We start from the raw sequence: 23,294 nt of genomic DNA on the forward strand, positions 1-23,294 counted from the left end.
TGTCTTGATTTCTAATTAGCACTGCAAATGAGTTGTTCTTTAAACCACATCATTTACACTGGCCCTGGAACTCTAACTTACAAAACAATAACCTACTTTAGGAAGCTTAAGTGGTGAACAGACCAGATTATCCTCACCAGAAAATCATTAAACAAACCTGAAATCAATCTAAAGAAATTGCCAATATAAATCATTTCATTATAGAGCATGTATGAGAAGATTCACAAAAGAATGACTGTGGCACAGAATATTAAGTCCGAAACATTTACTGCTGAAAACAAGGAACTTAAATAAACACTAGGTTTAAGAAAATATAGTTGTCTTAGGATGAGATACACCTGTACATGTTTGAAGATAGAAGGAAAGAGGATGAGATACACCTGTACATGTTTGAAGATAGAAGGAAAGATAACAGGGAAGATTATTAAGATCTGAGATAACAGATATGTGTATGGAAGGAGGCAACAGAGATAAGCAGTAAGTATGAATTTAAAGAGAAAGGACATCACAGAGGTGAAGAAAGTGTAGTGGACATAATGAAGTAAAGAAGAGAGCTATTAAGAGCACTGACACAGATGGACTCCACATCTCAGTGGGTCAGTCAATGCAGACTTCAGCAATAAATATGAGCGAGATCAAAGAAATTAGGGGCTTTAGAACAGGGAATGATGTTTGGAATAGCTAAAAGAAGTATGCCTGGCGGTAAAGGAGAGGGAGGGAGGGAGGGAGGAAGCTAGTGGGGGGTGAGGAGAGGGGAGGAAAGAGAGAATATAAAATATGAATGAATTACTAGGAATGAATACTGGTGCCTAGAGATAAGGCATGTTTTACATATTATAGCAATTATGATCCACTGTGCTAGCACTCTATGAAAAAGACTTAAAATAGTTTTTGTTGTCATCTCATGTATTTATGAACAGGAGGTGGGAAAAATGAGCCTTCAAGTGAAAAAAATATTTAACCTAATTAAGAATAAGCAAACAATGGGGGCAATCACACAGTTGGCCAAATAACTTACCTGATCATATCCATAAGGCCTCTGCTGTGGTGGCTGTGGTGGTCCAGGCTGTGTGGGTCTATACCCCCCATACTGCTGACCTTGTCCCTGTGGGTAGTTAGAATACTGAGGACCTGGACCACCTTGTGAAGGACCTGCAAAATAATTAACATAAACAAGAGCCCAGCTGAAAACCTAAATCCCTAGAACACTAGAAAAAAATTAAAACTAGATGTTATATTTTTATATCTAAACTAAAACGGGTAGTTTGGTATCTTGTTTTTCTAAAATGCATTTTAAAATAAATTCCGAAGGTTATAATAAGAGTAAAAATATTGTAAGGATACCACTATGTGCCAGAAGCTTTGATTCAGTGTAACTATTGTATAATGCATTAGCCATTAAAATTTTTATGTCCAGATGAGTAAAAGAGAGTTGGCTTAATTTCATATTAAGAAAATTCATCTCTACTATTGTAGTATAAACAAGAGGTAAAAGAAAGGGCATGAAGCAGATTCAAATTAAAATACTGAAGCAATTTCTGAATAAAGTTTGGAAATCATTGATATTTACAGCTGTATGACTCTAGATTTATACTTGCAATCACCAAAAGAATCAAAAAGAATGATTTTACATGTAAATTCTAGATTTATATTTGCAATCACCAAAAGAATGCTTTATGCTCTGCACTGACAAACTTATTATCACGATATTTTCAAACAGAAACTGAAGACAACTTAAAAAGCCAAGGTTGCATGTGGAAAAATTTGATTCAAAAGTTATATTCTGCATACCAATCATTTTTAATACTTAATCAATAAAAATGAATTATTTCAAATATCAGAAATGTCAAGAGACTAATCTGCCTTGCCAAAAGCAAATATGTCTGTTTCACAAACTCTACTATTGTCTATTATAATGCATGTTTTATAAAGCATAAGCTGAGAAACTTTGATACTTATGTTTTTTATCACAGCCATTCAAAACCTGTCAAAAAAATATTAATTGCAGAAAAGTGACAGAAAATAAATTTTCAAGCTTAAATAAATTACATTAACCTATTATTTTATTTAATTACTATAGATTCAATTATTAAAACTAAATTTTCTATTAGAATAAAGTTTGATAACTGAAGTCTATGGATAAACAAAATGGGAACTTCTCCCTTATGATTTCTGATATGTAACAAAACAATGTTAAGATACTTAAACCAAAAATAACCTTTTTATTCTCTCTTCCCACTGAAAACAGTATTTCTCTTAAATCAATTAATTCAGTTGATTTAGCTATATATTTGTTTCCATGTAAATATAGTAAAACCAAAATACTCTATTCAAAGTACAAATATTCAGTGGTCATTAAATGGAAATGTAATTTGAGAAGAAAGTCTCTTTCTAAAAACAAGAAATCCATGGACTATTTCTAAAGTCATCTGGAATTAGGGAACTAGAACTTATCATTTTGAAGAAAATGCCTGACTCCCAATATCTGATTGAATTTCAAAGCACACGTTGAAGGCACAAGAGAATTTTTAGCCTGATATTGGTTCTTAGATTTGTTATCACAAGTAGAGAGAATTGCCACAGTAATAGCACAGCTTAAATCAATGAATTAAAATAATAAGACATTACTCATGTATGAAAGAAACCATGGTTAGCAAGAGATGATGTCAAATTAATAAACAGCTACTTCTCTTCCATTAAAATCATATTTTCCTATATCTAAAGTAGTTATAGTAGCCTGAAATTTAAGACTGAGATATCAGGCCTTGATTCCCCACTCTTTATGAAATAGTTATTTGAAGTCAGCTATCTGGCTAGTAGATATTAAAGTGAGTATATAGCAGAAAAATATGGCTAAAAATCTCTCAAATTCTGTAAGGATACATAGCTGCAATAAATATACCCCTGTGGATGTGTATGTTGCTATTTAACTACAGAATGAAAAAAAATTTTCTTTATGCATTCCGAACAGACAACATTTTTACTTTAAAAATCAATGTTATTTTACACAGTAAGAGTCATTAGTTTTAAAAACAAATTTGCTAAGCGGATTATGTAGATATGGTTAATAATCACCCAATTCATCAGTTTTCCAAGTGCACACATAACTACTGGCTGGTCATGATTACAAAATAGGTTTAAGAATTCATGTTTCTTGTCTTTGATATGACAACATGGCCTATCTTTAGTCAATGAACCATCTATAGTTTGTTTTTAAATGAATTAACAGTTTACCTAAGAACATTTTAAATAAACACTAATAATAGACTAAGCTAAAATTGTGACTTATTAAAAATGATAAATATCCACTTCCATATTTAGAAACATTAATCACCATGTTTTTGGGGAGACAAAAATAAACCGCAGTAGGGTATTACCGTAGCCCTGCTGCTGTCCCGGATAGCCTTGCTGCCCTGGGTACTGCTGCTGCTGGGGTGGATATCCCTGTTGAGGAGGTGGTCCTTGGTAAGCATCTTGCTGTTGGCCATACTGTGAATTTCCTATAGGATAATTGGAGAAAAGGGAGGAAAAAGACCTGAGAAGTCTGCTTAATTAATCTTTTTCTCTAAGATGCATAGCTAACAACACAAGAACAAAATAAAATGCCATATTGATTTTTAAAAGTTAACAAAACAAGGAAAAAACTCAAACCAAACAGAAGGATTTCGGCCAAACAAACTGCAGTTAAAGCCAATTTTGCAAGGTTGAACTGCAGCATTTTCAGCGTCTCTGCCATACGAGCATTACATTTACTGGAACATCACAGTCATAAGATCATGACTATGCTAAATAAAATAAAAAAGACAAAATTAAAGACAGCTACAAGAGCACACACTAGCTACACAAGATCAGCAAGCTGTTTCCTAAAGGCACTATACTTATATGTGAAATTATACATATGTAAACACACACAAGAAAAAAAAATTGGATCAATGGATTTAGGTTCAAATAGAAAATTTCCACTGAGGAAAAAATTATTTTTAAATGTTTTAGTCTTTTTATTGTTGTTAGAAATGGCAAGTCATGGTTATACATTTTAAATATTTGTAAGGAAATTATTTTGATTGTTCTGGACTCCCTGTAATTTCAAGACAGCCAGCAAACTATTATTCTACAAGAGCTTTGCACGGGTAGAAGTTGTCTTATGCAAGGATTTTTGTTCCTGTAGGAGGGGATATATATGTGTATGTGTGTGAAGGTATATAGATACCTCCTTCGTAGTAATGTTGTGAGGAATCCTCATAAGGCCTATCGTAGCCTTGTTCAGGATACGACGGTTGCTGATAACCGTAATCATTATGACCTACATCAATTCGACAAGAGACAGGAAGAAACGTTAATGGCCACTGAGTGAAAACCCTAAATATATTTAAACTTTCAGATAAAACTGAAAAAAAGAAAAAGAAATGGAAATACATAAAAAATAATTTCAATTGCATTAGCCAAATATTTACCAAAGTGATTGTTTTCATATCGAGATAACGTGCAAATCTTTTTAAAAGCAAAAAACAGTAGTTTTAGAAACATTACACTTTGTCTTAACTCTGATAATTCTCATCGAGGGGGAAAGAAAACTTTATCTTCCATTTTTTTTTAAGAGAATGAACGTATTTAGGCCTTTCACATGTAAATAACTGGAATTAAATTAGAATGAACAAAGGAAACAATTATCATATTTTGTCAAACACCTGTTCTGTTGGTCGCCAATTCCACAGCATATGCTAAACAATGTAAAATATAAAAGAGTTCCATAAGTTTAAAAACGGAAATAAATTTTTCACATTCTATTTACTTGAATAAAATATATGTATCTTGAAGTATTTTCAGAACCAAAAACATAATGCTTAATGCTGCCATCCTAGAAGCCTTTAGAAACTATTTCTAGAGTAATACAACATACACCTCCATAAAATTAAGTGTTAAGCTTTAAGACATGATAAATTTCACCTGCGAGTTGACTGAACTTGAATGAAAATCAATACTCTAGTCTTTTTAATTGAATTGCACAAAGAAAATATAAGAAATAACCTTTCAGTTAGCTAAAATCTGAACTCTGTTTTAGAAGAATGCTTAATTAAGGCAGGAGGAATACTGTTATGATTAAGTCCAGTGTTTCCAAACCATTTCATAAATATCTACATTAACGGTTGGCAAACTACGGCCTGCAGTCTAAATACGGCCAGTGACCTGTTTTCGAAAAAAGTTTTACTGGAACACAGTCATGCCCACTCATATTTTTGATAGCTGTTTTCATGCTACAACAAGAGTTTGTTAGTTGAGACCAAGACCAGATGGCACACAAAGACTAACATATTTACTCTCTGGCCCTTTACAGAAAAAAGTTTGCCAATTCCTAATCTACATATTTACTGGCATAAATATCTAAACATAATAAGGAAATATCCAATGCAGTCTAAGAAAATTAATTATTGTTATAAATAGAATACGTAAATGTCAAATATACTGATACACATCTATGCAAAAATTATACCATTTAAATTTTTAAATCCCGATATAATAAGATGAATTATTTATAGTAACTTTAGAGTTCTGATATTTACAAAAATAACATATCTATTTTGAATAGAAAGATCCTATTTACAACAATACAAATTTTACATTTCAAGAAATTCTCAGGACCAAAATAAGTGTCAAATTCAACTAAATTACTTAAAATGTATTTTAAAAATTAAACCAATCATTTCTATTCAGCAGACTTCTAATACATAACATTTAACCTAGATTTCACTTTTATAAAATACTTATAGTCTATAAACTTACTGAAATTTTTCATTAAAAAAAAAATCTTAATATCTACTTGTGACAAGAAAACCTGATATTAAAAAAAGTTGTTTTCTAACCAGAATTATCCATACACATCATCACTATAACTAATAATTATTGTATGAAAAATTTTTTTAAGTGTTTGGTCTGCCTCTACAGGCAGAGCCTCTGCATTAAAACTAATGTCCTTATACCGATGTACCTTTATGCTTTGTACAATAATGAAAAATGGCAGGCAAAATGATTTTTAAATCACCAAACTACATGTTCTTACTAGCTTACATTAACTTCTAGTCAACAGTCCCAATACCTTAGCTTTAAATTCTTAGATTCCCTAAGTTTCTCTGTTAAATAGTTTACCTCAAATATACAAAAGGAGCTTAACTATATAAATGAAGACTGGCAAATCCTTTCATAACAAGACAAATCATTTTGTAATGTGATAACTAATCAGTTTTATAAGTTTGGATTCTTTTTTCTTCACCATTGTATAATAAATTTTTCAAACATACAGAAAAACTGAAAAGAAATGAACTGTACAGTAAAAGCTTCCATGGATGTTTAGATTGTTACTAAGTGCAGCACATTTTCACTGACCACTTTTTCACAAGCCACTTTCCTACTAAAAAAAATATACCAGTACACTAAATACCTAAAATTAAAATCTGGTTTCCAAATACCATTCCTATTCTACTGACTCTATATGCAACTATATTATGAATAAATTTAGCCTCCAAACCTTTCCCAAATGCAAATGCTAATATATACAAATCCTAGTTCTTTCAGATGTATGAAACATTAACTAAAATGATTAAACATGGGGGAAAAACTCAAGAAATTCTATGTATTTATACAATGCATAAAAGTAAACCAATAGGTGAACTTTATGGTATGCAAATTATCTCTTTATATATATGCTGTTATTTTAAAAAGTAAATCGGTAACAATGGCTTTGGTTCAAATGAACAATTCCAAATATAAAAGAATCCTCTTTTATCTAAGAAAGGATTCCAGTGACAGAACGTGACTCCTGATGGTACTAACATGGAATATCTAAACAAAATATACTTTGAAATCAAGATTATAAACTAATGGTATCTTTGGTGCTTTAGATTACTAAAGTGTTCTAAACTTAGAAGAAACTATTAGTTTCTTCATCCACATTAAAATGTTCTGAATAGCTATCTACATTAATATTGGGCAGGGATAGAAAATGGGAAAGTTAACATTAGGAGAGATTACCATCAGGGTAATACTGCTGGTTCATGCCTTCTGGAGGACCTTGTCCACCATGACTGTATTGGTCCCCATAATAGTCTTCCTGGCCTGAGTACTGCTGTGGTGGGCCTGAAAAACCACAATCAGTCAAGACGTAAACAATTTGTTCTCTAGGTCATCAAAGGCTTTCTAATCTGACATTCTATAAGAGATTATTTCTCAGCTGTAGATTCCCCTCCCATGCTCTGGCATTTCGTATACTTTCAACTATTCTTCTATGCACATACATAAACACACAGCCAACACCACACACCACATTTTCACAAAAATTAATGTTAAGATCACACATGCAATATCAAACAATATCAACTCAAAAAAACAAAAACTAACTTCTTAAAAAGAAGGCCAAACTGGTAGAAAATTAATTTCCTTTTTATTTTTATATTTGAGCAGTATGAAATTAGGGTTTGTTTTTGACCGTATATTTAGTACTGTCTCAAAAATAAAACAGTATTTTCTGCTGTAAATTAGCTGTTGATACAAAATTTTGCTATGTAACTTTTTTCTGGAAAAAAGTTATATATCAGGAAGCTCCTATCCAATTTGTGACCCTCTGTATCTACTATATCCACTATCTTTTAGGAAAAAAATATATACATAATTTAAGGGAAAAAAAATCAAGAACAAAAAGCCCTGACCTTGATGAGATAAAAAGTTCATTAAAATGTATAAAACCTTTCAACTACTGTTATTTATATTAAGCAGGAAATTTTCCAAATGGAATCTTACCCTGTTGAGGTGGTCTATAGGGAGGAATCTGTCTCTGACCCATCATATGATTGCCCTGGTTAACTTGACCCATCATTCCCATAGGTGGCTGCTGGCCTTGGTAATGCTGCCCACCTCCTTGTGGCATATTGTATTGTTGAGAAGGAGGCTGCTGATGCATCATTGGACCTGAAAACATACAAAACATTATGCATATGATTTTTTTATTATAATTTTAACATCTGAGGAGAAATATAACATTTTTTAAATCACATAATCCCCCAAATATATATTATAATAAAAATTGACTTCAAGTAACAAAAACAAATCTTTGAATTAAAGTCCACAGGCCTAATCTGAAAACAAGGAAAAACAACTGATCCATGGTAGTTGATTGGAAATCCACTGGAGTGATATTCTAGTAATTTTTTTTAAAAAAGTGAGTATAATATATGACCACCCTGAATGTATGTATTTTTCATTATGTGCTATATAATATTTATCTGTACAACCTTTCTAGAAAAGACAGAATCCTATGTTACACACAAAAAATACAACAAAACAAAGTAAATTACACAAACCACACAGAAAATCAGTAATCAAACCAAGAGAAAGAAATCTAATTTCTGGATATCGATTTTTTCTCTTTTTTCAATGTTACTCATTACATAATGGTAGATACAGAAATTATATACAAATATTTATAAATATACCTAGACATGGAACTTCATAAACTTTTATTTTAGACAAAATTTAAAGAGCCCCAACTTAAGGTTAATAAACTAAAAAGGTCTTTCTGAAGTCAAAGGGCTGCTGTAGTGCTTCTTAATAAATTCTAACATACACCATCAAAAACACCTAGGCAAAGAACTGCAATAAGCTATACATACATTCAGAAATCAGAACCACACATTTTCCAAAGTGAGCAATACTGAAGTAGCCAAATTACCACTGCTATAGTATCATACTGGAACAGTAAAAATATACCACATAAAATAATCAACAATAGCCATAAAGTTCTGTGTTACCATCTAATAATGTAAGCAGCTCCTCAAAGATTCACTGGGCCAAGTTATGATATGGGGAACTCCTCATTCTACCATTACAACCATTACTGTCTCAGAAGTATATGAGTCATTCTCCAGTTTACTGCTTACATAGCTTTTACTGCCTTTGGGACAATTTAAGAAGTACAAAAGGCAAAGGACTAGAGCCTGGAAAAGTTTTACAGGCAAAAATGCCCAAATGAGCCAAAAGCTCATTCTTTAATTATTTAAATAAAAATTCAAAACAAAACATATTCACCTCTTGATATTAATGACCTACAATAGCAGCAACAATGTAAATGGAATTCAACTCTTCTTGAAGAACTGTATTATCTATAGAAGTACTTTATCAGAGTTAACTTTTTTTCCTATTCCCTTTCTTCTGTTTTATTTTTCAAATTCCCTTTTCCCTCTTAATTTAATAACTTTATCAGAGTTAACTTTTTTTCCTATTCCATTTCTTCTGTTTTATTTTTCAAATTCCCTTTCCCTCTTAATTTTCCCTTTCCTCAATATAAGCCTTTCAAGGTTACTCTGGAATTTTTCTTTCAACAAAGAAATAAACTCTTAACAGTAGGGATAAGGTGGCTCAGTGGAGAATGGAAGGGAAGAAAAGTTTACCACTTCCAGACACACTTTCAATATTTATTTCATGTAAACCATTAAAAACTACCACAGCTAATTTTTAAGGTTTTAGCTAAGTAATCCAAAGATCAAAATCATATAGCTAATATGTATCAGCTGAGAATCAGACTAAACTCAAATTTGATTTCAAAGCACATGTATATTCTACTTATGCTATAAGAAATTTAGTAGTTAGAGGCAAATTCTGCAACAAAAATGTTCCAGAACACTAATATAAGGTTACAATTTTTAAAATGTATTTTTATATAATAAAGTATTGAACACTAGCATTCATAATTTAATAAGCAGTATGCTTGGGCATCTGTGATTAATTTACAATAAATGAAGGTGTCTTTCTTCTCCTATACTGATTAAAGACCTCTTATCTTAATAGAATTTAACTATAAAACTAAAGCATGTATGCACTGGAATCAAAATTAAAAATAAAGGAGGAAGAAAGTAAAAACATAATGGCTCAGGCGGGGGGGTGGGGAGGGAGAGCAGGATCCAAAAGGGTACAATAACAACAAAATTCTAAGCTTTGCTCTAAAGGAGAAAAGTACTTCTAGCTGAAGCCCTAGATAGAAAAGATCATGCCACTTGTGCTCTTTATCTTTTGGGACTGTCAGCAGTTCCAATCCCAAAGAGCTCAATTACCACCCTTCCTTTATTCTCTGTCACTTCCCTCCCTCTAAGGATCCTCAACATCATTCAGGATCAAGCCTAAAACCACAGAGAATGGAGAAGGATAGCAGTGCTAGAACACAATGCTTTTCATCTTTTTCCCTGAAGCCTTATCTATGGAAAAAAAATTACAACTTCAATTCTCATTGTTTAGGAAGCATATTATTTCTCTTATGATAATGCAATATACTACGCTGGCAAATGTATATTATCCTTTGATATACTAATGAAAATAAGAGAGCAAAATCTCAAAATGTTACATCAAAATAAGTTCTAAAAATCTGTACTATAGAGTGAGGATTACAAATGAGTCTTATTATAACCATTTTCTACAAACAATAACATCACACATTACTATACACTTAAAGGTTATTCTTCATCTAATACATAAATAATTTTGATGCTAAAGTATGATATTACATATGCAAAGATACTGCTAGTATCTTAATTATCTACAATATTTTTGTAAAAGTGTTTAGAAAAGACACATAACATATGTTATGATCTCAATATTTCTTTCCATTTTGAGTTTTATACCCTGATATTCTACGGAAGCAATATCCTCTATCTTAAACATATGTAAAATATTCTCAAAACACCATATTTTATATTGCTGGAATTCTTTGTTCCAGTGAGACGTATTATACTTAGTTGTATATTAAGTTATTGGTCAAAAGAAGACTTTTTTAAGACTCAGCAATAAAGATAACATTAAGTTTTAATTAATCTGTAGATCTGTAGAATTCGGAATTATATTTTTTTAATTCTACATACATATATACATACACATATGCATATATATCCACACCTTCAGATGTAAACCGACACATCAAAACTCTATAAATCATATTATTAATCTATGAATTATTTTAAATAAAGGTTGAAAATGACAGTTAATGGTTAATGAGCACTTATTATGGCCAGGCTTACTAAGCTAAGAGCTTTATGTCTTTTATCCTCCCCTGAATCCTATGAAACAGGAGTATTATCATCAACTTCACTCTATAGGTAAGAAAATTTAAGGGTTGGCATCAAGAATATTACCTAAAGTTGCATAACTAGTAAATGGTGAGAACTCTAAAGCCATACTCCTAACCAGGATGTGTGCCTCCTCTCCAAAGTCAAATCGTATTTCTCCCATGTAATATCCTAGAAAACAGTTCTATACAACTTTATCACTTTAAAATAAAAATCTTAAAATACAAGTAATTTCTTCACTCCACCTATATCTGTTAGAATTAGACTATGAAACTGCATAAATAGCCTCCCCAAGCCTATCATCTACTGTTTGCATTTACTATGGTTATTCCTTAACCATTCAATTTCAAAGTAAACCATTTACAACTCTTACCTGAATTATTACTAATAATTTTTTTGTAAGAAAAAAAATCTCTGTATTCCAGCAAACTCAATTGGCTAGCCCACTACCTATCAAACAGCTGTTTAAAATGAATGGGACTCTTTACTTACCAAAAACATACAACTGTCCTCATCAAATTTTAAATAGTTCATAGTAAGATGTTTAGACACAAAACCAAGAATAAAAGAATACGCCGAGTCACTAAGAAAACTCTAGAAGCTTAGTATAAATCACTAGGACAAACTAAGCCAAATTTCCAATCAATCAATGAAAAAATAGAAGCCTGACAAATTTTCAATAGTAAAAAGAGTAATAGTTTATTATAATATGAACGTTTTTATAACATGAAAGTTTTAGAAAAATTCTCATGATTAAAAAGTATTAAAATATAATAATATAACTTTTTGTTACTGTCCTTTTTTTCTTTAGTAACACAGACCATCCTTAAATGTAGTTCCTCATGTTAACCATTTCCTAAAACTGTGGTTTTTCAATGGTGGGCAGTCCCCTAAAAAACATGTAGCAAAGTCTGGAGATATTTTTAGTTGCTACAACTGGTTACTGCCACCTAGCAGGTACCGGACAGAAATATTGCTAAATATTTCACTATGCATAGGACAAGTCCCATAACAAAGAATTAAGTTAAGAAATCCTGCATCTCAAGGGTATAATTTTACATCATAAGCATCTCTACAAACTAGTCTGGAATACAGATTATATATTTAGTTTTCTGATAATTGAAAATTAGAAAAGAGATGTGTTGGGGCTTAATGAATTTAGCAAAATAAAAGACTATACAGAGAGAGAGAGAGAGTTTCAATTATACTATATAATATTAACTCAAAATCAAAGGCACTAGTAAACATCTACTGTAGAACTCCAAAACCTCTAGGTTTTGTGGTACAAGTGACAATCTGCTGTGAAAGTAAAGATTCTACCTTGTTCAAGGAGAAAGCCATGAAGGTGGGCTACATTAGAATGTATAGTCTGGTGTCATTTGGCATGAAAGCTGAGAAGTTATGAACCACCTGACACCGCCCAGAGGATTCCCTGAAACCCCACCTCCCCCAACTCATGGCTCCATCCAAATCACATCCAGGTATATCCTCAGCGAGTCAAGTGCTCTTGCTGAGCAGCACCTAGAGTCACACTAGTGGAGTCAGCTGGCCTCGGTTTCCGGTGTGGCCTTTTGAAGCAACTATAAGTACAGTGTCTGTGGATTGTTTACTGAATCTTAACAGGCAGCCTTGGAGGGGTAGAGGCTTGGGCTAAGTTTGGCCTGTAGCTGAACCCCTATCAGGACTGTGCCACTGGACACCTACTTCACAAATCCACATTAATAATAAGACTGGGAGACTTAGGAGCTTTGCTTAGTACATAGAAACGAACATGGAAAGGCAGCCAAAATGGGAAGACAAAGAAGCAGAAACCACTTGAGAGAATAGAACAGAAATCCAGATATAATGGAGTCAAGTAATCTAACAGATGCAGAGTTCAAAACACTGGTTATAAAGATGCTCAATTAATTTTTGGTTTTATTCAGTGAGAACTTCAACAAAAAGATAAAAAACATAAAAACGGAAATTATAAAATGGAACCAGTCTGAAATAAAGAACACATTATCTGAGATGAGAAGTATACTAAAGGGAATAAACAAAAGAATAATCAGAGTGAATAAAGGACCAAATGCCCTATCTAGAGGACAAAAAAGCCAAGAATGGCAAGAGATAAGATGCAAAGACTATAAAAATAATTTAAGGAGCATATGGGACACTATTAAGGGTCCAAATATCCATCTGATCAGTGTGACTGAAGAAAATCAAGATGTTGAATAGTTGTTTGAAGAAACAATGATGGAAAACTTCCCTAACCCGGTGAAGGAAATGGACATAAAACTCCTGGAAGCTCAGACAATTTCAAAAATCAGGGATCCAAAGAGGAGCACACCAAGACACATCATAATTAAAATGCCAAAGGTTAAATACGAAGAGAGAATATTAAAAGCGGCAAGAGAAAAACAGATAGTTACTTATAAGGAATACCTGTAAGACTGGCAGCTGATTTCTCAAAAGAAACTATGCAGGACAGAAGAGCTTGGCAAAAAATATTTGACATGATGAAGACCCAGGATCTACAACCAAGAATAATTCATCCAGCAAAGCTATCATTTATAGTTGAAAGACAGATAAAGAGCTTCTCAAGCAAAAATAAGCTGAAGGAATTTATCTCCTCCAAGCCATATTACAGGAAATGTTGGAGGGACTTCTTTAAGAAGAACAAACACGTATCAAAATCAGGAATAAAGAATGATAACAACTACATTCCTATCAATAAGTACCTCAAATGGAAAAGAATTAAGTGCTCCAACTAAAAGAGTGGATGAATGGAAAAGAAAACAAGACCCCTTCATGTTGCTCATATGAAACTCACTTCGGATTAAAAAACACACACAGACTAAAAGGGGATGGAAAAAGACACTGCTTTGATGGACTTCTGATGGAACTAGAAGGTATTTAAGTTAGACAGAGAAAGGTAAACACTATATGATTTCACTTACACACAGAATCTAAAGAACAAAAAGAACTAACTCATCAAAAACAGACTCACAAATGTAGTGGACAATTTGGTGATGGACAGAGGGGAGGGGGTTGAGGGGACTGGGAGAATGGGGTAAAGGGTTAAAGAAGTACAAATTAGTAGTTGATAATTGGTCACGGGGATGGGAAGCACGGCACAGGGAATGCAGTTAGCATTAATATGATGGCTAGGTGGAGGGTCAGGGGAGGAAGGGAGCAATTGTGGGATCATTTTATGAATCATATAGATGTCTAACCAATGTACTGAAACTAAAATAAATAAATTTTCATAAAAGCTAATCTGACATCACATACTGTATGATTCCATTTATATAACATTTTGAAAATGACAAAATTATAGAAATGAAGAGAAGAGTAACAGTGCTTGCCAGGCATTGAAGATGGATAGAGGGAGGACACATAGGATCTCTGTACTACCTTTGCAACTTCCTATACACCTGTAATTGTTTCAAATTTTTTTCAAATTTATTTTTTTTAAATAAATCATAATGAAATTGAGTTTATAATTTGTTAAATAGAAACACAACTGGATTTTGTCTCCCAAACACAAAATGTTTTGGTATAACTAAAAATCATCTCTTCTGACAGTAACCGACAGTTCCTTCTTTGGTTAATTCCTGGAATAGCAGCTGATGGGTGACAATACCACAGAGAAGGATTCTAGTTTTCTAATTTGTTAAGGCAAGGAGGAAATCTTGCTAATCTATCAGTCAATAAACTGAAAAAAGTAGTGATGAACAAAACAAGACACAATTCCTGACTTCACAGAACTTACAGTCTAGTGAAAAATAACTAAGCAGATACTTACAAATAATTATGTAATTACATGTACTCAAACTGCTGCTACAAAGAGCCTAAGTACAGGATATTTAACTTTATATAAGTAGACCGATCTTGTCTATGGAGTAATTTAAAACTTATAGAACAAGATTATAGATGATTTTTTTATTTTATGCTCTATCCTCTTTTGCATTTTCCTGTTTATATTAAATATTAGTTATTTTTATAACCAAAAAAAGTCATCACTGGGGAAAAAATTTACAAACTTGAAAAACTCATCTAATATAGCAATAATGATTAAATGTATAAATAAAACATCTGGTCTGAACTACAATGTACACATCCCTAAAACTTGCACATCTCTAAAACTATAACAAATAGAAACCTGCCATACTAGCAATACTGGATACATTTACCAATTTAAGTGTAGAGAGATGAGTGTACTGGTACACAATGTGCCTTATTATACTGGAACTAACAGTATAAATAAGCAGAATACTCTTTTCACTTCTTAAAAACAATCAAAGTGATAAATTGTAGATGTATGAAATATTTGTCCCTAGGATTAACTTCAGATTCACAAATTACATTAAGATTTTTAGACGAGTTATGTTTTTTTCCCCTTAATTTCATTTTCAAAGTTGAGAAAGAAAATTTAGAGAATGCGTCTGGACTTTGACCTGCAATGCTTTTTAAAAAACTATCACATCACCAGTTAAAGTTCCCAAATATGTCACTTAAATAATTAAAACTATTAATATAATAATTAAATTGTCATTTAATTGTTCCTTTTAAAAGTTTATTTATTTAAATTAGTTTGAAGTATACAGTACATTTGTTAGACATCTATATAGTTCATAAAACAATACTCCCAATTACTTCCTCCCTCCCGTGACCCTCCACCTAGCCATTATATTAATACTAACTGCATTCCCTATACCGTGCTACCCAACCCCGTGATCAACTACTAATTTGTACTTCTTTAACCCTTCACCTCATTCTGCCAGCCCCCCCCCCACCCTCCCCTCTGTCCATCACCAAATTGTCCACTACATTTGTGGGTCTGTTTTTGATGAATTTGTTATTTTTGTTCTTTAGATTCTGTATGAGTGAAATCATTTAATTTTTTAAATCAAAAGTCTCAGGATTAGCCTTTTCCCATTTTTTGTCACTTGATAGAGGCTTAATCTAAGAAATCTCACAAATATTTATTTTCCTTGACTAATAAAAATGATTCCCATTATTAAAAATGGTAATTAGTTTTAATATTTTTCTACTATCTCTTGACATAGATATGTATGTAGAAATAGGGAGATAACTAAAAGATATCCATATTGTTTCTAACTGAAAGAACAGTTAATAATATCTCAATAAATGCTAAGAGAAATTTTCAAAAGTCTAAAGTGTTTCCTTTTATTAAATTTTGGTATTTTCTATGCTTTTTAAGGATTACATTTACAATGCAGTCTCTTCTAATTTCTTCCACCTGTTTATCAAAACAGAAAAATTTTAACATAAAATATGTAGCTCATTTTTGTAAACTAAGAAAATGTTTTCCAAATGTTAAAACTTTCATCAAGCTAAACAAATTTTTTATCCAATAGGTACATAAATTACAATATTTTCACAGGAAATTCATATGATTAAGAAAGTGGCTATTGCTAGAACCCAGTACAATTTTCTTCTTCTTTTCATAATTTTAATTTTCTTTGGTGTTGTTTCTGAAATATCAAAATTTAATGAAAGTTTTTTATTTGTTCTGAAGATATTTATAAAACATTAAAAGTTTCATTTATTTCTATCTTAGTTTTTCTTTTGAAAGTAACTTTTATTTCTTTAAATCAGATTCCTACATAGTCCTTTTTTGTATAGTCTACTTTCTACTATAAAATTTTTAAGTTATGAGAAAAAAGCAAAAAATAATATAACTACTATAGTAAAAGGAAAACCTATATATCAGTACAAAAATATGGCATTTAAAAAAATAGTTGGTCCCTAAGTTTAGAATGAAAAGTTCCTATATACCTCAATTTCTTTCTCCAAAAATAGTAACTATTTTCTACATGCACATTGCTACAAGCATTAATTTTTTCTTCTTCAAATCTTATGATGTCATATCAAACTATGCTGTAGCAACATCCATTTTGTGTACACACTAACTTTTAACTACAGTTTCTAAGAAGTATGCCATCATTACTATAGTTGCTGTTTGAATTATTAATTTTCTTGCATTCTCTCCTTGTAATCAACTATACAGAGAGACAGTGAACTTCATTCTGATCTAGCACAGACTAGCTCTTGCTATTGTTTTGAATCTTTAATCGACCTAATAAAAAATACATATATATATATATATTTCATCACGAGCACTAAAAAACTTTTGGAGAAAAAAATGAAGTAAGCATCAGTTTTGTGAAGCTACATTCACTGACAACTTATTCTATTATCTCCCTTTTTTTCAGTGTATATCATCAAAATTATAGAAAATATCTGTATTAAGATTTAAAACAGAATATATTATTTCATAAATAATTATCAATGGATTAACATTAACTTCCTTTATCTGGGTTCACTGTAGTGATTTCTTTTTCATAAACAAAATCTAGAAAATTTTATTGCTAATACATTAAATATATCTTATACTCTTAATGTTTCATTTTATAATTGAAGTAGCATTAAGCTGGCAAATTGCCAAATGTTTTAACAGGCAATTAGCAGAATAGAGCGCCACTTATTGGTTTTTAGTTATTATTCACAAGAATATTTAAAAGAGAAACATGATAATTTGATTCTCTGAGGTTGGTAATAAACTTCAAACCACTCCACTATAAGAAAATAGAAACACCTCTAACTAAACATTCTAATAACATGTTATGTTACAGTTACCTTTCAATGGTGAAACACAACATCAGAAAACATCCACATAAATCAAAGGAAATTCATATAAAATAATCTATCCTTAGTAAGTAAAAGGAACCACAGAGTAGATGTTCTGTAAGGGGTTGTACTTGCTCTAAACCAAATGTTCAAAAATCATAAACATAAATAAGCTCAAAAAGCTAAATTAAAGGCAATTTAATTTCTAAATGTAAAAAAATTATTATTATTATTATTATTATTTTTAACCCTTGGTTGACCTCACAGATTGTAAGGCCCTTCCCTGTCAGCTTACAATCCCTTATTTTTTAATTTTTTATGCCTACAGCAGCCATTCTTCCTAGGTAGTCTCCCATCCAAGTACTAACCAGGCCTGACCCTGCTTAGCATCCAAGATCAGACAGGTTCAGGCTTGTTCAGGGTAGCAATGACCGAAGACAAAAAAAAAAAAAAAAAAATTATTTAAGCTGGTTTAAAACTCAACATTCCTTTTTATAGGTATAACTGTTGCTCATTTCAGACTTTTATTTTTTGCATCAGCTAACAACTTGAAAATTTGTTTTATTTTCAAAGGCTGACACAGCATTCTAATCAAGAATAATATAAAGCGTATTTACCTTGATTTGGTTGCATATTCATATTTGGTCTGGGGCCATAGTTTCCCATTTGTTGCCCTTGACTCATTGTCATCTGATTCTGGACTGGCATGCTCTGTGATGATGGCACGGAATGGTTGTAACCGCCCATGGATCCATGGCTACTTGAAGGCATGTTCATGGAACTGTTTGTCATATTGAGTTGATTGGGTCCAGGTCCCTGCATAGGCATATGGTTAGGCCCTTGAAGAAAGTGATCAGAACCAAAATATAAGTTAAAACAGATGATTTACACAGAAATACCTTAAAAGGGTTTTTTTTTTTTTGCATTACCATAATAGTAATACCAAACAGTAACTTGAATATTCAATCGATAGCAAATAAAGAAAATGCTTTACATGAATGATAGCAAATACTGTGAGGTGAATGTTATTATTCACATTTTATGGATTAAAGAAACTAATGCTTTTGAAAAGCCAGGAACATTCTAAAGAGTAATGAGGGAGGACTAGCTTTATTAGACAACAAAAATACAAAGCTGGAGTACTTAAAAGTGTGTAGCATAAGTGCATAAATAGATTAACAGATCAATGCACCCAAAGTCTAAATACAGACCCAAATGCATAATTTAGTGAATAGTAATAGAGGTGATATTAAGCATCAGTGGTCAAAAGAAAGATAATTCAATAAATGGTGTTGTGACAACTGAGTAGTCATCTGGAAAGACAAGTTGGATCCCTACTATATTATTGCCACTAAAACTAATTCCGGATGAATAAAAATATTAAACATTAAAAAAGAAACCATAAGAGAGAATTTCAGAAAGGAAAATTTTTAAAATAATCTTGGAGTGGAAGGGCCTTCTTAAGTATGCCAGAAAATCCAGAGCCATAAAGACTGATAAAGACTGATTAACTAGATAAAAAATTTGAAGACTAAAACCAAAACAAAACAAAACAAAAACAAAATTAAGTAATAAAAAAATAAACTGGGAAAAATTAGTTACAAGACATATCACAGACCAAACTAGTTCCTTAACGTATAATGTAGGTTAAAGACAACCAGCAGTAAAAGGCAAAAGACATGAATGACCAGTTCACATAAAAAACTACAAGAGGTCATAAAAACATGAGAAGACTGCTTGCTTTGCTTATAATATAAAAAGACAAATTAAAAGTATGAGGCCCATATTTCATATTTCATATTTGTAAAGATCAAAAGTTTTGATCCAACTGTATTATGAAGAAGCACTTTTATACACTGTTCAGGGAATATATAAATAAGTACTATTTTTATGTACAGCAATTTGGCAATGACTATCATAGGTGAAAAAGAATACACGTTTAACCTAGCAATTTCAGTTCTGGGAATTTATCCTATAAATAAACATGTTTTTGTGTGCATGTGTGTATATATGCAAAATTGTGTGCATTATTTACTTGTTCATTTATGTATATTTTATAGGTATATTTGTGACAGCAGAATTCTTAATACCAAAAGACCAGAAATAACCTATATTTCTATCATAAAGTAACCAAATAAATTAGAGGCATCCATAAAAAGATTGTAATACAATCACCAAAAGAAAGAGTAGTCTCCAAAATACATCTTTATATATTCATGGTCTCCAAGACATACCTTTAAGAGGAGAAAAAAATGGTATACTATCTAACATATACTACGATTTTGTTTTTAAAAAAAGAAGGTTTTATATACAGAGAACATCTGTGGAAGGATAACTAGACATTGAGGAATGAAATGAAGTGTCTAGAGAGGTAGAGGCTGGATATCTTTTGGTACCTTTTGATTTGGTGCCATAGGCATATACTATCTGGTCTTTTTTTTTTTTTTTTAATCGATTAAACTTTTTTAAAAAGGAGGTTGACAGGTTATCTAACGAAGATTAAACAGCATATAAATAGCTCTGCGACTTAGATTATAAAATACTATAAACAGAACTATAAAATAATAAATAAAGAGCTTAGATTTAAATTTGTATACATATAACTTGGCTGAATGTTATAAAAGACTTATTAAATAAAGAAAATATATGTAGCTGGATTTGCAATTTCTCCTACAGCTAATGCTCTATAAATTGTTTTGGAAGCGCTACAGTATTTTGGACAACCCAGGTTATAACTGGTTGAAAATCTCTGGCTCATAAAGAATATAAACTATTCCAAATGGCCTTACACAAAAACCAAAATGTCATGTTAACAATAGTTATAATGCTGCTAAACTGCTTCTTCAGCCTTAGGCTTGAATGTTATACAGAGAAGTTAAGTTAAAATCCTAATTAAAGGTACCACCATAAAAATAAAAAATCACAAAACTTCTAACTTGCTAATTTGCATGAGCACCATCCTCTCAGATCTACAAACACTGTATTCTAATGAGCTACATATGGATTCAGCAAGAAGAGTTCTCCTGACTACAACCTGACAAGTAATTATGGCTTTATTCCTACCTCCAGAACAGTGTGGGCCACTGACTGCGGCAAGCTTTAATAGGAAACAGAAGATAACCACAATAGCATGGCCCTTCTACCTGATCAATCACACATTAATCTTCTATAAAACAGGCTTCCTGGCCTCTTTTGCTCTGTGCTCTCTTTTGCTTCATTGTCTGCACCCATTGTCCTTGGACACCAATTCTACCAACCAGCACAATTGGCTAAGATGACACTTTCTTAAGGATGCTAATTACAAATTTAAAAAATAAATTGCACTATTTTAATTTACTTTCATGATTGCTATTTGTAAAATTCTTTTTGTTAATGAAAATAACCTTTGTCTTTACAAAGTAAAAATATGCTCACATTAAATGTAGAAAATATCCCACCAAAAAATTATGGGTATGGGTTGCGGCTGTTACAAAACCAAAGCAGTTTAAAGATACTTTTCAGATTAAAAATTAAAACGAACAAAAGGCAACTAAATAAGCATCCAATGGCCTGAAAAGTATTTTCAGTGGCTCTAAACTTAAAATGGATAAAATAGTAAAGGGAATTGTTGACATTTTTCAGCTTTTAATTTTGCTTTATTATCAATTTCCATATTTATGTTATGTTACAAACATTTGTATTCATACAAATCTATACTCAGCTCCAGTAGTATTAATGAGAAAATATTAAATACGTTAGCACTTTAGAGACTGTTTTGTTTCTTTCCCTTCTGTGTTTTTCCAGCAATACTGTTTGAGACCAATACATTTTTAAATACAAAACTCAAGGAAATGTTATAATACCTTTTTATAAACAGATTTTAATTCTTAGGCTATGGCACAATGCCTTTTTTCCCCCAAAAAGCTTCTAAAGCCAGCTGTACTGCATCGTTTCAGACAGACTAAATTTAGCCAGTTCTGTTCATCAGAGGAATGCTGTGTGTCAGCTACATCAAAGCCCAAGGGCAGCCTGATAAACACTGAATACAGGTCACGTAGCTCTGTAGCTAACAAACTCTAAGAGAGCTTGTACTCGGGGGCATTCAAAGCAGTTTTGTCATCAACAATCTAGTATCCCTTGAGCCCCCATGTCGTTTCAGTTGCTAAGCAACTCTGGTGTTAATGTCTTAGAGGAGAAAAACTTACCAGGCATCTGGCCGTTCATCTGGTTCTGCATGTGTGGTGCAGGAGGACCCCCACCTACCATTCCATCTGAAGGCATGCTGTGAGAGCGTGGAGGTGGGGGAGGGCCGCTCTGATTCATCCCTCCAGGACCCATAGGCATATTCTGTGTGGGTGGCTGAAAGAAGACAGTTTAGTAAAACAACATAAATAGTTAGACTAATATATTAAAGTTGCATATGGGATAACAGTTGCTTATATTATTAAATGAGGAACAAAAACACAAATGCATGTCAATTTCTTTTAATGCATTTTAATCATGGACTTATTAACATCATATTTAATATGCCCTCAAAACTTCACAAGATCATTAGCAAAAATATATCACCTGACCACCTTAGACCAAAAAAACATAATAAAAGTATATTTTACCTTATAAAATCTCAATGAAAATTAAAATTTTAACATTCTATACAAAAAGAATTTTCATTTACATAAAGATTTCTAATGTGTTCATTGTTATTTAAATTACATTTTAAAAATTAAGTCTCCTTTCATTATTAATATATTTGGATATATTCACAATGATAGAATTTACCTGAAAAGACATGATAACAAAAAATTTAATTAAAGTATCAGAAGCCCTAAAATGTAATATATTTTATACTGTCTAAGGGATAAAAAAGTGATTTTGTGGAGGAATATTTTAAATCCTGAAGACTCAGCTCAGCCTAACATTTCTCTACCGAATGCTCCTATAGATCGGAAACATTACTGATGGCCTCCAAGGGTACAGAGACAGCTGCCTCAAAAGGATGCCTTTGGCAAACTTCCTAATGAAAGTGTGAAGAAAATCACTGACTAACCTTGAGAGTTCATAAAAGGGCAAAAGGAAAAACACAGATACAAGGTGGTCTGCAACACCTGCCTGGTTCCCTTCTTGGAGATATTTTCGTGAAGAAAGCAAATGGTTAGTTTCTTTCCAAACCCCCATTTTTAAGCCTGCAGGAGGATAGGAAAGTATTACTCTTTATAGCTATTTCTGCCTTCCCTACTTCTCTATGTTCTAAACATAATGTCTAGTCCTATAACTTCGGTCATTCTCTTTCTCCCACATTTGTAGATGGCTGGTTAGTTGTGTCTGTACCATCTAAATATTGTGAACACAGTCCTCTCTAACACAGTAAACAGATAAACAATGCTTTTTAACCATTACAGGTAAACACTCAGATCTCCAACCATTTAGTAATCACTAACATTTACATAAATAATAAAGTTCTACTTTAATAACACCCATTTAAAATTCATAATCTTAATTTCTTCACTACTAAATCCAGATATTAATTGCTCTTTATTAAATATCTTCTTTTCAATTCTCACCTTAAATTTTTTATGT

At 31.9% G+C, this 23,294-nt stretch overlaps 1 protein-coding gene across 6 annotated transcripts in view; it reads right to left on the reverse strand.

Annotated features, from left to right (window-relative positions):
• Positions 1-23,294, reverse strand: part of SS18 (SS18 subunit of BAF chromatin remodeling complex) — a 67,223-nt gene that overhangs the window by 12,452 nt on the left and 31,477 nt on the right. For 4 of the 6 annotated variants that reach the window (XM_016160087.2, XM_016160088.2, XM_016160089.2 and 1 more), the window contains exons 4-10: positions 21,923-22,076; positions 18,356-18,577; positions 7,792-7,959; positions 7,027-7,131; positions 4,211-4,303; positions 3,378-3,500; positions 1,019-1,152 (exon numbers count right to left, since the gene is read on the reverse strand). In XM_016160087.2, the coding sequence (XP_016015573.1) occupies positions 1,019-1,152; positions 3,378-3,500; positions 4,211-4,303; positions 7,027-7,131; positions 7,792-7,959; positions 18,356-18,577; positions 21,923-22,076 (999 nt within the window). The remainder of the gene's footprint in view (positions 1-1,018; positions 1,153-3,377; positions 3,501-4,210; positions 4,304-7,026; positions 7,132-7,791; positions 7,960-18,355; positions 18,578-21,922; positions 22,077-23,294) is intronic. The other 2 variants (XM_016160090.2, XM_016160092.2) reach the window with 2 other exon arrangements.

This window comes from Rousettus aegyptiacus, unplaced genomic scaffold, assembly GCF_014176215.1.
Source record: "Rousettus aegyptiacus isolate mRouAeg1 unplaced genomic scaffold, mRouAeg1.p scaffold_m13_p_12, whole genome shotgun sequence".
Lineage (NCBI taxonomy): Eukaryota > Metazoa > Chordata > Mammalia > Chiroptera > Pteropodidae > Rousettus > Rousettus aegyptiacus.